Below are 16,303 nucleotides of genomic sequence, written 5' to 3' on the forward strand. Positions count from 1 at the left end.
AATGAGATGGAGGCTGGAGCCTGAAACCCAGCCGCCCCAAAAATGTCTAACACTGATCCTGAGAGGGACAGACGGAGACTCCACAAAGAACAAGTCCGAGCTATCGGTGAGGCAGAGGACTGCCTTCCCCGTGAAAGGGACCACAGTTGAACGTAGCGACATTGTATGTGATTACACAGCAGCTCCTCGCACACGCGTGGTTGGAGTCCCACCGCCAGCATCCTGGCAACCCTGGACCAGCTGAGCGTGGCCAGACGAGGCTCCCCCACGGTCGAGATTTTAGGATAGAAATGACATTACGGATTCTGTTAACTGTGGCCTACCTTCGACGACCTGAGTTCAGAGACACAGCCTGTCACTTTGACTTGCCACGAGGTGAAAAAAGTTGGCTCTCGAGAGGGAACAGCCTGGATTCCAATACGCTGCCACTGGCCAGCGCTGTAACCTTGGGTCCGTGACTTGACCTTTCTGGAGTTCCCTCTCTCTCCTCTCTCACACAGGGATAAAAGTAACGAGCACCTCCAAGGACTCTTAGGAGGATCAAATGAGATAAGTGAAGCAAGTGAAGTGAGTGTTCAAGCTTGGACCCCGACTGCATCACCCTGAATACATGTAGCCGTTAATAGGCTTTTAGGCTTTACAACCTAATAAATCTTTGAAGCTTTATAACCGTATGTTCTATGTGCCAACTACTCAGCCCCGCAGCGGCATTATAAGAGGAGCCGAGACACGAACACAAATGGATTTGCTTGTGTCCCTGAGTAAGACCTCACTTACGGACGCGGAGATCTGAAGTTCGTGTAATTTTCAGACGTCACGAAATAGTATTTCGACTTTCTTGCACCTGTTGAAAGCTGTACGCATCATTCTTAGCTTTCAACCTATGCAAAAACAGGTGGAGAGGTACCTTTGGCCCACAGTTGTATCCACGGCCAGACCTGACTCTACGAGAATCAAGACGTGGAAAGATGTATAGACACGTTTGTCAAGCTGTAAAATATATCAGGGAGCCACAATTTAGAAATTTAGCGTAAAACAGCTTGCCATAGGGGTGCCTGGGTGGCTTAGTCGGTTAAGTGTCTGACCCTTGATTTCAGCTCAAGTCCCAATATCAGGGTTCGTGGGTTCAAGCCCTGCATCGGGCCCTGTGCCGACAGCTCAGAGCCTGGAGCCTGCTTGGGATTCTGTGTCTCCCTCTCTCTGCCCCTCCCCTCCTCACGCTCTGTCTCTCTCTCTCTCTCTCAAAATAAGTAAATAAACATTATAAGTAAACAATAAGTAAATAGATAAAACAATTTGCTATAAAAACAGAATTTTGTCCATGTTGAACCATATAGAAATGAGTTTAATTTCCTTAATATGTAAAAAAACCCGCACAAGAGATAATTCCACAGTAATATTAAATAGCAAGATTAAAAATCTTCAATGACTTGTATGAAGTATGGAGGAGATTTTTGAGTGAAGGAATATTTTGTTTTTTCTAAGAGATGAATAATAAGCAAAATTGTCACAGCCTGTCACTAGGTGAATGTTTGAAGCATTCGGAATATTGAAGAATTTAACATACACACACGTTCACACGTTTATTTCTGAAAGGTGAATCATTTCAAAATTTTCAAATGTAACAGATTTTCTTAGAATTTGTAGTACAAGAAAAAAGTAAATTATATTTACATATATATACATACAGAAATATCAATAAAAATAGTACAGCTGATAACTCCAATGTTTCAAATAGTTTACCAAAGCACTGTTGTATACAGGAGTTAAACACTACCATATAGCCCACAATTACTTTTCCTTCAGCTACAAGTCACTTAAAGATAAAACGTATTTAAATAAAACCCAATGTCGAGCTATAGTTAACGAACTCTTTGCATGTTTTATATCCAAAGTTGTTTTAAGCAGTCATTTTCATGCAGTTTTTATTTTAAAAGATATCACATGAGAGCTACATTCTCTTCATTGATGGATGTTTAGTAATACCAGAAAAAACTGCCTTCTCTGAAAACAATCTTCTCATTCACATGAAATCTGATGAAGACATAGATAAAATAGTTGAAACCTGATGTAGACATTAGAGTTTCCAGCAAAAGTACATTCAACCCTAGAGAATATTGAAACCATCTCTAATGTGTTTAGGATCTCAAGGTCATCATTTTAAAAGCCCTGAATACTATAGGGAACACTGAAAAAAAAAAACATTTTGTTTTGATTAAGAAGCACGATAAAACCATTTGAAATATCTTTATAATATGCATCTACATTTGACTGTGGTGGGAGCATGTCAGGTGTGGGCTTGGTTGTACAAGCAGCACATTTACCATGTGTTAAGATATTTGCTTACTTCTGGGTGTGCCTACCCCCTCCTTTTCCTTTAAAAGGGCTAATAATGCTCTAAACTTCCTGTATCCTTTAGAATGACATGAATCTGTCACAGGTGCTGGACAATGAAAGGGTTATACTCTAAAAAAAAAAACCAAACAAAACAAAACAACCAGATATCCCATATCTACTCAAAACATCATGTTGTTTCACTAAAACGTGAATCTGTACCTTCTACATAATTGTTGGGTGGTTTTTATAAAAATGAAATCATTTCCTTAGGAAAAAAAAATAAAACCATTTGCCAATTGGAATATCTTCATTCTGGGGGTGGGGGAGAGGAAAGACTTTTTTTTTTTTTTTTTTTAAATAACGAACTTCAGTCCCTGGCTGTATGAACATTCACTGACTTATTCAAATGAAAACAAAGTATTGTGCTTCTAGAAGCTAGTTTTTTTCGCTAGCACAGTCTGAGATAGCATCTGGGAACTGTCACCAAAATGTTAAGATTTACAAGCACGTTGACCTGTGAATCAGTGCCACCACGGCCAAATGTGACTGTCCAGAGGGACTGATACGTGATGGTGTGATGCAGGCCAGTCACGTGATTTCTCGTCCTCTTTTGCCAACCGTATGTTCACAAATGTTTGAATTTATACTTAAACTCGATATCATTTAGTGGCGGCAAAACGCCCAAGCCTGCGCGGGACTGGTCCAGAGGGGGACATTTAACATGACTGTCCACAAGCTCTAGTTCAAAATAGGAAAGCATCAGAATCAAAAACTGTTTGATTTCCTGCACAGCAAATAGTCTTCCCGGACATATGGTCGCTCCTGACCCAAAGGGCATGTAGTAATACTTCAACTTGATTCCGTTGCTGTAGAAGGTGGTCTTCGTCTTCCCATTTTCATCAAGATATCGATCGTATTTAAAAGTCTGCAATAAAAATACAAAGAAAATAAATCTATCAGCTAGTTTTTTTTTTAATTTTTTTTTCAACGTTTATTTATTTTTTTGGGGACAGAGAGAGACAGAGCATGAACGGGGGAGGGGCAGAGAGAGAGGGAGACACAGAATCGGAAACAGGCTCCAGGCTCTGAGCCATCAGCCCAGAGCCTGATGCGGGGCTCGAACCCACGGACCGTGAGATCGTGACCTGGCTGAAGTCGGACGCTTAACCGACTGCGCCACCCAGGCGCCCCTCTATCAGCTACTTTTAAAGGAATCTGTCTCTTGCTTGACCTGGAGGCTCCAACGAGTCATTCTCGTTTTTAATCCAATCTGTGGGTAATTTAGCAAATTCCCCACCTTGACTCAGAAAGTAATAGGGAATAGGAGTTTAACAAGAACCGACGGGAACAGAAAAAGCTTTATAATACCTTCCATCCTGCCTGGGTGACTAGTTCCTCTATTAGCAGGACAAGAAGGACAAGTTCAGATTAGAAACTAGAAGAGCCAATATATATATCAGCTTCTAATTTCCTGGATTCGGGAGCAGTACTTAAGGAAAAAGGAAGCCAGCAACTCTCTTATCATGACTGCAAACAAAATCAGGCAAAGATGATGTGATGACAAATACCAGGAATTTTAAAATTCAGGCCAGCCTCCAGGTTTTCCAACATATATGAATACTGGACATAATTCAGGAGGCAATGCCCATCTATGGTTTCAATGGTTAAATCAATTCTGCAGTGATAAATTTCCTCTTTATTTCCATCTGGGTAGGCCTCCCCTGGGTATCGAACTGGGATTAACAGTCACTTACCAAAGGGTCTGGGTAGATTTCTGGATCTAAATGCATCAACTGCGGATAAAGAGCTATGATGTCATCTTTGCGGATGTTATAGGAACCGTCCTGGAGGTGCAAAGTGAAATCCTCTTTAGCCGTCCGGATGTTCAGGGAGGCACTGGAAAGCCTCAGAGACTCCTTGATGATACTATCTAAATATTGTTAAAGGAAGCAAGAAGGAGAAGGAGGGAAAGAAGGATGAATGGAAGAACAAGTCATGTATTCAAAGGCCTCATAATATGGAGTCTGAAATACTGATAGCAACCTCTTACACAAAGTTGAACAAACTCGGGACAGCCGGCCAGATAAAACCTTCCCAAACTTTATTCTGTTGCCTCTGTGCTATAACCAGTGATTCACTTGTGTCTGAATGTGCTTTTTAATCTGATAATCTGAGTTTGAAATAATCGTTTGATCAAGATATAATCTTCTTGGACACCAATGGGAACTAGACTTCCATAATTTTATAGCTAAAATCATCTTATTTCTATCTGACACTAGACATCCAATACAACAGAAAAATCAGTGAATCACTTTCATGTGAATCAGTCAAAGTTAATTACTTTTGAGATTGAATATACTGCTAACCTTTTTATATGGAAACATTTTCCTGGATGTTTAACGCAGCTACCGTTGAGTGTTTCCAAGAACCCATTTTCATCACTACACTCTGACGTTGTATGATGTAAAGGGGCAGAAGGAACCACCCCGAAAGTAGCTAAAATATGAAGATCTCATGCGAAGGTCTAGCCTGATCCTCTAGCCTCTGTCCTTTTAACTCTCGTGTTTTAGGTGCTCATCACATGATTGTATATAAAATCATAGCGTGTTAGCAGCTTTATTTTACAAATGAGAAAAGCAAGGCCCCCCAAAATGAAGCGACATGTCTGGGGGTCATCCATGGTGGGCACAACCCAACATAGGATCTATGCTTCTTGCCTCATGGTCACCTCCACTAAGGCCTGCTGCCCCTAATTGCATACACTGGTTTCTTTCCTCAAGAGAAAAGGAACAAAAACAAGAAGAAAACTCTTTATCACTACACACATAGAATACTTTCGTATTTCTGTAAAACACGGAGAAGCAAAGATAAGAAAAGTAAAACAACCTTCAATCCCATCAGTCCACCCATGCAGCTAATTGTGGTTTCTTGATGGTACTTTTTCCTCTTTGTTCCATGAAAATGAATAATATGCTCCCAGTAATCGTGACATGAGTGGTAAGAGTCGGGCAGGGCAGAGACACAGTTGAGAATGTAGGGTCAGGAGTCCCACATAAACACTGTCTCTGGGTCCACCATTCTATCCCAGCTCAGAACTTAACCTTTAAATATCAATTTCCTCTCTGGTTATATAGAAACTAGTCCCCAGTCATAGGATTGCTGTGAGGCTCAAACAGGACAACACACATGAAATACTTAGCTTCATGCTTACAAAGTAAGTACGTAATGCAAGTTGACGATTACCGTTTGTGGCGCACAGTCAATGAAATGTAACATAGTAAACGTACCGAGCACTGGTGTCTCATTCAGTTGCCTTTGATTCAGACAAATAGGACGGCCTTCAAAGTTGATTTTTTGGCCAGCATTCTCTAGGGTCCTTTTCACTTCTTCAGTGGCTGCTTTCAGTGCCTCGGGGCTCCTATCAAATGTTGAGAAAAGAAAAGATGTGCAGAAAATAAATGGTGTCTATACCAAAGGAGCTGCCAACAAATAGGAGTTTTCCCCTTCTTTTAAGGAGGCGGCCAAGACGCCAGAGAAGGTGGGGAAGGGGCATTCGCAGTTACTTGTTACTCCGTTTTGCACTTGTGTTTAAGTCCTTGGATATTCGCAAGAATCGTTGCCTTACAAGGCCTTGCGACATAGAAGTAAAACTTGGGGCATACTTCTATAAATAAATGATTCTAATAAGGAGTACCTGGCCAAATCAGTCACACACATAGCAATGGAGGAGGAAAATTGCCTCTAAGATAACAATTATAGAGTGCAAATGGAAATCTGAATTTACTCTTAAAAATCCATACCGCGATTTCAGGTAGAACAATAGCTCTTCCATGCATATTATAAGTTATTGTTCTAGCGTGTTGACTTGTAAAATGAATGGCACTTCATTTCAGTGCATGGACATTTAGTAGATGCCATGGGAAGGGATCTATAGAACACGATTGCAGTAAATTGAGTCTCATAAGTATATGTGTGGCTATCATAAAATGGCTACTATTACCTTGATGATATTACGTTGATGTTGTAACCTTACGGTAAATATATAAATTTATTCTGGTTAGAGCTTTCTCAAGTAAAAACTTTGGAAGCCATTTAACATCTGAGGCAGATTTGTAATGGGGTTTTATATCTGAACTTGTTTCTAGATATTTTTTATATTAAAGGCATAGCATAGTCAACCATCAGTGGAAATTTGGCTTTCCCAATGGTACAGAATAGTAGTTTTGTATCCGTGTGACACGAAACACTCAACTTAACTGGGATAATTCAGTAAACAATTTGAATGGCAAATTGCTAAAAACACTTGGGAAGAAAATCACGTTATGTAAAGTGTATATTACACACAGTGTTTTCGTTACATACATTTAAAAGGCAAAATCTAGCTAAATCCCATCAATAACGATTAATAATAATATGACTGATCCACAGCTATCATAGTTGGTGAGATAAACTCTAAGAAGTCATAAGGGAGCGAAAAAAACCAAACTATTGATGCACAAATGAATAAGGCATAGGTACTGCCCTCTTACTGTCCAGAAGTCAGAAGCGCTTAAATATATTTTTGTGATTATGAAGACAGAATTCATCAACTTAAGTAGGCGTCATGAGGAACAGCTTGAGGTTGAAAGCCAGGGCTCTGGGCCCAGGCGGCCTGAACTGACCCTACATAGTGTGTTCTTTTCCCCTAGGAAGGTCTCCGCTTCTACAAGATGCCAGTTACCAGTCACATTTGCTTATGTTTTTATGTGGATTGAATGAGCTGATACCTGTTAAGCACTTATAACGTAAATGTCACACTCTTGATTGACAGCATGACAAAGTACGATGACTCTTTTTTTTTTAAGTGAAAATAGTAGATTTTCTTCGCTCTATTCAAATAAAGAAACCAACGGATACGTGGCTCGTTACCTAATCATTTGAAATAAGCTCCAGAAAGTCGCCGGAATGGTGTTTGCTTGTGATGCCCAGAGGACAGCGAGGTGTGTCTTGGCCTTCTCCATGTCATCTAAGGTGTAAAGCATATCATTCAGAAACCTGACCAGTTCTGAGATGTGGTCTCTCTTTCCGAGGTTCTCGTGTCGCAAGCCCTCTGCCAGTTTTTCCCGAGCATGGTGAGCGGTCTTGAACACATGAATGGGGAGGCCTGCTACCAGAGCCGGAAAGATTTTGTCAAACTGCTTGAAGTGGTCAAGGTTATTTAGAATAAGTGCTTTTTGTGCATCTTGCCCTGTAAGATCTTTGCCAAAGAGGGTTAAATACCCAGCTTCAAACATCACTCGGTAGCAGAAGGAATACATCCCTTCTGTCACCCAGGCAGGCGTGTTTGATTTAGCTACCAGTGGACGTCTCATGACAAGTTGGAGGTTCTCCATCATGGCTTCTGTGAGGGAATTCAAGGCATCGCCCTGCAGGGTTTTGATGAAAGTTTTGTTTATGTTTTCAGTGGTATTTCCGTCACTTGGGTCAATGCTTCTGTGCCCAAATACCTGACGATAGATGAAATGTGTGAGAAAAGAGATTAAACCTGATGCAGTGCTAGAAAGTGGCTGAAAAACAGATGAGATGCTTTTATAATCTTCTACTTGTTAAAAAAAAAAAAAAAGGGAAGGAGGGAAATTGGCCTTTCCACATACAGAGAACTTTTCAAATACATGGCTTCCTGAAAAGCCAAGTTGAAATTCCAGTTCTTCGGTGGAATATCCCTCAACCCACACAAGTTGCCTATTTCTTACTTTTCTTATGCTACTGCATCTATTGGAAGGTTAATTTGGTACTAATCTATATTTGTCTTAGTCATCAGTTCTCTTCTATATTTTTTGTAGATGTACTTTACCAGACTTTAATCTGCTTAGAGCAGAGACTGTGTCTAATACTTCCTTGCAGAGACTCACTAAATATTGGCTAACTCCTTTCTCTATTAAGGAGCCTCTTAGATTATAGCTAAGCGATACCAAAATATCTGATCAGTTGCTTAACAAAAGTGAACAACCCGGTGTGGCATAGAGTGTGGCAAAACAGTTGTTCAGGGGTCAGTTCCCACCACATGTGCTCTGGGAGTCATGTAGACATCGTTGACAAGAGTGAGTTTGTACCTGTCTTACTGATACAGTGCCATGTGGCTCAGCAAAATATTCCATTTTTCTCTCAGTCTAGGTAGTTAAGAAATGACAAATCTATGCCTATTTTGACTTTGGAAATGACTAGTACCAAGAGGTTATATCTAATTGGATCTATTGTATTTCTAAGAATCTCCGTGTAAGGGTAACCCTCTTCGCCACCTCTATTTTTTAAGTCTAAGTGCATCAAAATGCTAAGTAAACTGACATGTTCAGAAGTAGAAGACAAATAAGCAGAATGCTATACACACGGGAAACGGGTTACCTTTGCAGAAGTAGTGAAGTGGAACTTTTTCCAATCCAAGTATTTTCCATGGCACAACACTTTCTGGTATGACAAGGGATTCGTGAGAAAGTGGACATAGTTTCCCATCAATCGGCAGGTGAAAACAGGACCATGTTTCTTTTGAATTGCTCTCAGGAACTCAAGAGGATTCGCCCCAAATTGCAGAGCACATCCCAGGTACGGAATCAACCCATTCTCCAGAGGTGGTTCACCCATCTGTCTGTCAGACACAAATACATGATAGATATGAGAAATTACACATTGTTTTTTTATTTACACCTGGTTTTTAAACTTTTACTACTGACTGTCAGCTTCAAAGCTCTCTACAGTTCTAGATAGTTTTTTTGTCCCTGGGGCCCTCATCTTTTACTAAAATAATGTGTTGTATTAACTTAGTAACATGAAAATGATTGCTATATACATCCATCCATCCATCCATCCATGCATTCCACAAAACTTATTGTCTACTAAATGATAGTCATTTTTCCCAGTGATGAGGATAAAAGAATCAACAAGGCCAACAAGATTCTTGCTCTCAGTACAGATGAAACTACCTACATTCTAGTGTTTATATTTTTTCTAAGCATCATTGGCCTGAGTATCTCAGAATGTTTTCTTTTATTGTTACCCTTAAAGATATAGAATACTGAATTGCAGAGAAGATGGCAAAATTGAAGTGCTCAGAATCTTCATAACTTAAAGATATCATTTTATAGTGATATTTGACAATAAGAATCTCGTTTAAAAAATAGGTTATTATAAGATGAAATTATGTAAGTGTTGACAGGATCATCAATTGTGATTCAACACTCATGCTATTTTTTTGCATCTTTTTTCAAGTATAGTTGACACACAGTCTTTTTTTTTTTTTTAATAGAGTGTAAGTGAGGGAGGGGCAGAGGGAGAGAGAGAAAGAATCCCAAGCAGGCCCCGTGCCCAGCACAGAGCCCAATGCAGGCCTCAATCTCACAACCATAAAATCATGACCTGAGCTGAAACCAAGAGTCAGATGCTTCACCAGCTGAGCCACCCAGGTGGCCCAACACAGTCTTTCATGCTATTTTAAATGTTTTTATTAAATAATATCAACATTAATTTTCCAACATAAACTCCTATCCCTCCTGACAGAATTACTTAGCATAAAATAATTATTTTCATTGTAGTTCAAAGATAAGTAAGGTTCACTAAAACTAGAAATTATCAGGCCTGAATTAAAATACCTTAAAGCACACACACCAAAAAACTTGTAAAAGACGGACAACACATAGCAATCTACATAGCCGAAGACATGTTTCGGGTAATTCCGTCTTTTGGAGACTGATATAACAGAATACTTACATACCCCTCCCCCAAATACTCTTTGAGCCAATCAGAAGGTAAAGAAATATGGCTATGTATGTGACTCTATTGGTACTTCTTATATGCTTGAACCAATTATAAACGACACACAAATAAAAGTGATAGTATATATATGTAGCAGTTTCCCAATGTCGCATGGTTGATTATCATTAATGAGAAGAAAGTGACAGAATAATCAATGCAGGCTCTGTGCTCTTGTCCAAACCTAGGCTGAGTCTATACGATGCCCAAGAACTAACAGAGCGTCTTTTTAATCCTCATGTTAGAAAGAAACCCTTCCCACTGCAGACCCCACTTACCATTTGTATCCTTACTAATCCAGACTTCATCTTTACAGACACACATAAACATGCAAAGAGACCTTATAAAGTTTGGCGGGTATGTTTAACAAGTTTGTACATTTTGGCATGACCATGGATATGTCAAAACTAAAAGGGAAACGCTGTCATTCTATCTTTTGTTAGATATAAGGTCTCACTTTAAAAATTTTAATTAATTTAAAATTTTTAAGTTTTTTAATTAAAGAAGAAAATGCTAATGAGTATAAGTGCAGAACACCAAATTTATTATATAACCATGAAGGTAAAAGACTATTAAATGAATGAACTAAAATGCAATTTAAAGATAAAACCTTCCTTACCTTCTCCTCATTCCAAGAATAAGCCACAAACAACAGCACACTGCTACCACAATCCCCCAGATCAAAGATACGGTCATCATTTTACAAATCTAGTGCAAACTCTAATCCGACTCTCTGATTAGAAAGGTAAGGATGTCACCGAACAGAGACTCTAGCTAGACTTTTATATAAGGTAGGATCCTACACTTGAGTGACCAAAGCAAACAATTAACCATTTGTTCATCTTATTAGAAAAAAAAAAAAAAACAACTGGCCTTGAACTAAGTCCACAGGTATCAGAAGAGTTTCCAAAACAATCAGAGACCTGGAATACTTGATAAGTTGAAGGTCTCTCAAACATACACTGACTTAACATTCAGACCTGGCAACAACAGCTAATATTGCGAGTTTAGTATGCTTATAAAGAGAACAAAACATAAACGTGTTCAGGATATCAAATAGCAATGTAAAATGTAATAATTTAAAGAAAAATAAACATACATTATCATCAAGCTAATGAGTAGATCTTGTTACCTTTTGAAGAAGAAATCAATTTAAATGATTTGCAAGAGATAATCGTGGTCAAGTTCAAAGGAAAGAGAACTGGGTGAAATGTTTCTGCTGCTTCACGTTTCAGCGCTTTCACAAAATCATAAATATTTTGCTATATATAGTAACACATTACTTACCTAACATTCTCAAGCAGGTGTCCCACATAAGTCCACCTGCCACTTCAACAGTTTATTTTAAGCACCAAAATTTTATCAACCATTTTTGCTCATTGAAAATACATTGTTACTTTTTCTAGTTGTTAAAGTAATGCAATTTCATTTCAAATAATTTAAGACTAACTGAAACCTATCTTGATAGAAAGTGAAAGTCAATTTATAACTAACCTTCCCTACTACTCCCCACTCAGAGCCAACAACCATTAACTTGTGTGGTATGTATCCTTCTAAATTTTATTTCAACACACATATATATTACTTGAGCACCTACTCTGTGCCAAGAATTCTTCAAAAGTATTCTGGTTATAGGTGTTAACAAGATGGACAGGTTTCCTAATCTAATGGAGACTCTCTTTCAGTAGAGAGACAGCAATTAAAATATAAGTGTTATGAATAAAATAAAACACGGTGTAGAGAGTATCGGGGATGAGAGCAACTTTAGACATGGTGTTCAGGGAAGGGCTGTCCGAGGAGGTGACATTTAAGATCTGAATGACAAGAAGTGATTAGTCAAGTGAGAATCAGAAGGAAGAGACTTTTAATTTTTTTTAATTTTTTTAATGTTTATTTTTGAGAGACAGAGAGAGACAGAGTACGAGTGGGGGAGGGGCAGAGTGAGAGGAAGACACAGAATTCCAAGCAGGCTCCAGGCTCCGAGCTGTCAGCACAGAGCCCGATGCGGGGCTCAAACCCACGAACTGTAAGATCATGACCTGAGCCAAAGTTGATGCTTAACCAACTGAGCCACCCGGGCGCACCACAAGGAAAAGAATTTCAGGAAGAGGGAACACCACATGAAAGGTCCTGAGTCAAGGATGAACTTGGTATGTCTAAGAACCAGAAACAAACAGAGGCAATAAGAGGAAACGTGGTTAAGATACAAAGAGCTTGACGTAGACACGAGCTAGTTCGTATACAGCGATGCTTTAGAGTAGAGAGAGACGGATTTTGGAGGGCAACGGGTCAAAATACAATCTTTAGTTCTGTAGATTGCTATGTGTTGCCAAGTTGACAACTGAACTTGAAAGAGTCTGCAGCTAGGAAGAAAAACCAAGTTGGGAATAGAAACCTCAAGCCTTCAGCATTTGGGTGGTACTTAAAGCCAAAAGACCTTACAAGATCACCAAGGGAGACCATAAAGGCCAGGAAAAGAACAGAGCCCAACATCAGGCCACAAAACACTCCACTTACTGAGGTCAAAGAGCAGGCGAAGAGAAGGGTAAGGAAGAACCAGGAAGAAAATCGAGAGAATGTGGTGTCACAGGAAGCAAAAGGAGAATGCATTTGAAGAGAGATCAGTGATTAACTATCACATACTACCTGGAGGTTGAAAAAAATGACCAACACTGGATTTGACAACATGGAAATGGTTGGTGAATCACATATAAACACACAGGGATGGGTTGTATGGAATGTCACGGCAGGCTATCACAGAGAAAACACCAACCTAATATCTGAACAATTAAGCCCTTTAGAATTGCCCCTCAAACAAATGAAAACAAGCAAAATACCTAAAGGAGAGGGGGCATGGGACCTCTTACTATCATCTTGCAACTTCCTGTCGATCTATGGTTATGTCAAAATTAAAGATTTTCAAATGGTGAAGGGGAAATACATTCACAACCCCAGGCAAACTTTCTGAAGTTTTGTCCTCCCTACCACCTCTTATAATCCTACCAACTCCTTTCAAATACAGCCTGGTTAGTATTTATCTCCGTTTTCCTTACCCTGATCTATTCTTTTTACTCCTTTACTTGCTATCCCTCTTCTCTACAACAACAGCCCCAGAAACAGACACACACACACACACACACACACACACACAGTTTCCTTCAGTTGGCTGAGGGAAAGCAATGGCTTGAATACAAATATTCATATTTTTTCATGTTATATCCGGCTTATGTGTTCCTTCTGAGGATATCACTTCCTGCTGCTGTCATATGTCCACAAATAACCTCCATCACACCCCTAACATCCTGCTTCTAATCCAATGAGTGGGAATTAGATGCTTGTTACAGTTGTCAAAACAATCCGTAAACTTCATGGAAATCCCTACAAGCTCTCCTGATGCCTAAGGGTGTAAAAATTTCATGCATGAATTTTAGGACATCTCAGTGTGTTCAGCATGGTGCTCAGAGCATCAGGCATTAAGTAAATGCTAGCTGAGTTGGAAAGCCCGTTGCTTGCTTTTTGATTCTCTGCTATGTTTCAAAATGTGAAACTTCTCTTTGTCGTCTTTGCCTCCCTGCTCTCTCTGGTTCCACACTCACACACTCATGCTCGTTCACACACACACACACACATACACACACACACACTCATACACACCACACTGAGCCCCTACTACTCGTGTCAGGCACTACATCAACACTGGGGACACAGTGCTTTGTTAGGCAGCTGTGAGCCCTGACCCTGTGGGGCTTCTGCTGCAGTGGGGGGACGACTAAGTGCCCTGATGCCCAAAGAAGGATACTCTAGTTGCCAGAAGGCCAGGCGTGATAAACCGAGTTTCTCTAAACTCTCTAATCCCTCCATTGCCTGTCAATTTCCTCTTTCTTTGTAGATAGTAGCAGAGAGCGTATGCTGCTGTGCAGAGGAAAAACCTTGTTCTGAGCCTCAAAGAATATAAGGCCTGAGTCGATACCCCATGGCCACGAACAGACGTATACAAAACAAGGAAACTCAGACGAGAGGAACAGCTATCAACTTATGTCAGCTAATGACACGTGTCAGTAGTTTCTATTAAGAAATGCAGAGCCTAAATGCCCATCAACTGTTGAGTGGATAAGGAAATTGTGGTTTATATACACAATGGAATACTACGTGGCAATGAGAAAGAATGAAATCTGGCCTTTTGTAGCAACGTGGATGGAACTGGAGAGTGTTATGCCAAGTGAAATAAGTCATACAGAGAAAGACAGACACCATATGTTTTCACTCTTATGTGGCTCCTGAGAAACTTACCAGAAGGCCATGGGGGAGGAGGGGGGGAAAGAGGTTAGAGAGCGAGGGAGCCAAAACATAAGACTCTTAAAAACTGAGAACAAACAGGGTTGATGGGAGGGGTGGGAGGGTGGGGGTGCGGTGGGTGATGGGTATTGAGGAGGACACCTGTTGGGATGGGCACTGGGTGTCGTATGGAAACCAATTTCACAATAAATTTCATATTAAAAAAAAAAGAAATGCAGGAAACATGGTTTATGAAGAACTTGCACATCAGTATGATTGCTTTAAATAAAATGAACTGTGAATGTGGCCAGACAATTGAGGCGAACAAGTGGTTTTCCAGAATTTACAAGTCAGACTAGCTCTCTATGGTGGAATATAGATTGCCTGAATTAATGCAATGCTTTGCATTTTTTCAAAAGCATCTCATTTCCCCCAGATCAAGACTGCACATCAGGTTCCTAATTCAGGGCAAGTCAGTGGGAGAGGAAAGTGGAATGAGCTGCTGAAATTCCATTATGAGTAATTAGGGCTCTTAAAGAAGTATTTAGGAAATGTGTCGATTCGCATTTGAGCCACATCATCCGTTTTTTTTTTTGTTTTTTTTCCAGAAAATAAAAAACCCCATTCTGTTATGGCAGATAGAGCGTGTCTGATTCTCAAACATAGTTTTGAATCTTAAACACAAGGTTCTGTGGTTGTAAATGCCTGGTATATCCAAATGTGTCCATTGGACAAATACAATTTCACAAGACTAGAGAATAAGAAGGGGTTGGTAAGTTCTGTTTCAGAGAATCACAATCATTTTTACACTTGTTTTGAAGTTTTCACTTTTTAAAAGCTTCCGCCGTATCTTTTCTCCTTGAATGGAATAATTAACTCAGGTGGGCAGGGTAGGTATTTTAGCTATTTTAAAGATGAGGAAATAGAGGCGTGAAGGTTCAGTGGCTGAATGTCACATGTCTTGAAACAGGTCAAATAGCTCAAAGCCGGCCTTAAATCTGGGTCTGTGTCTAGACTGCCACTGACTAAGTATATACCTGTGAACAAGGCGCTATCCTCTCCAAGGCTTTGCTTTCTTCTCTGTAAAATGGGAATGATTATACTGCATGACTCCTAATATAGATGTCAAGGTGAAGTCAGGCAACGTGTGTAAAATGTTTGGCCTGGGGTTTGGCACAACCTGTGCTCCAAATGTTTGTTGTCCTGGCAAATCCAGGCCACAACCCTCGATTTTTGTGTTGAAGCTCAGCATTCCTCCCTTACGGCTCAGAACCTCACAAGAAGTTCAGTGCAACCAAAGGGCACCTGACCACGCGTTTAGGAAAGCGTTTCCATGCCACCTACATACTCAGACATGAAGATGATTCATCAAAACATGTGTTGAACACTGAGTACGTAGAAGGCGCTGTTAAGTAACGAGGGCGAGATGGACAGATTCCTTAGCAAACACTTGTTTCGTGCATGCATTCATATTAATTTAGCACCTACTTTGTGCAAGGCACTTTTTAGGTGCGAGGGGATGGAGGTAGCTAAGACAGGCAAAGTCTCTGGCTTCGAGGGGACACTGCCAATCAGAGGAGCACAAATCCACTGTTTGATTTCTGATAAAGAAACATTGCGTCCATTACCAGAAAAGGTCAGGCAGCGCATTGGCGTTTTGTGCCAAGACCTTCACGGGCTTGCCTGATTTGGTCCGCACGGTAGCACCATGAGATGGACGCTGCTGTCTCCATTTGTAGATGACTCGACTCTGTGAAGCTCTGGCCCCAAGCCTTTTTTGATGGGTCTCACCTTAATCAGAACTTTCTGGAACTCAGTCCAGGAAGCTCAACTGGACAGTGCAAGAAGAGAAGCAATGGTTCACTGGACCCATTGGGCCCAACCAACCTTGCCAGGAGGTTAAGAGAGC

The 16,303-nt window shown here is 40.2% G+C and overlaps 1 protein-coding gene across 1 annotated transcript; it reads right to left on the minus strand.

Moving 5' to 3' along the window:
• Nucleotides 1–2,962: 2,962 nt before the first annotated feature.
• On the minus strand, nucleotides 2,963–10,818 carry LOC124507401 (cytochrome P450 7A1). Its single transcript, XM_047073731.1, has 6 exons — nucleotides 10,739–10,818; nucleotides 8,719–8,959; nucleotides 7,246–7,823; nucleotides 5,625–5,755; nucleotides 4,092–4,267; nucleotides 2,963–3,262 (listed from the first exon to the last, which is right to left on the minus strand). Exons 1-6 carry the CDS (start codon nucleotides 10,816–10,818, stop codon nucleotides 2,963–2,965), a joined length of 1,506 nt encoding a protein of 501 aa, XP_046929687.1.
• Nucleotides 10,819–16,303: the final 5,485 nt, after the last annotated feature.

Source organism: Lynx rufus, unplaced genomic scaffold (assembly GCF_022079265.1).
Source record: "Lynx rufus isolate CCGP_SWC_20201006 ecotype Redwood Valley unplaced genomic scaffold, mLynRuf1.p SCAF_12, whole genome shotgun sequence".
In the NCBI taxonomy this organism is placed as follows: domain Eukaryota; kingdom Metazoa; phylum Chordata; class Mammalia; order Carnivora; family Felidae; genus Lynx; species Lynx rufus.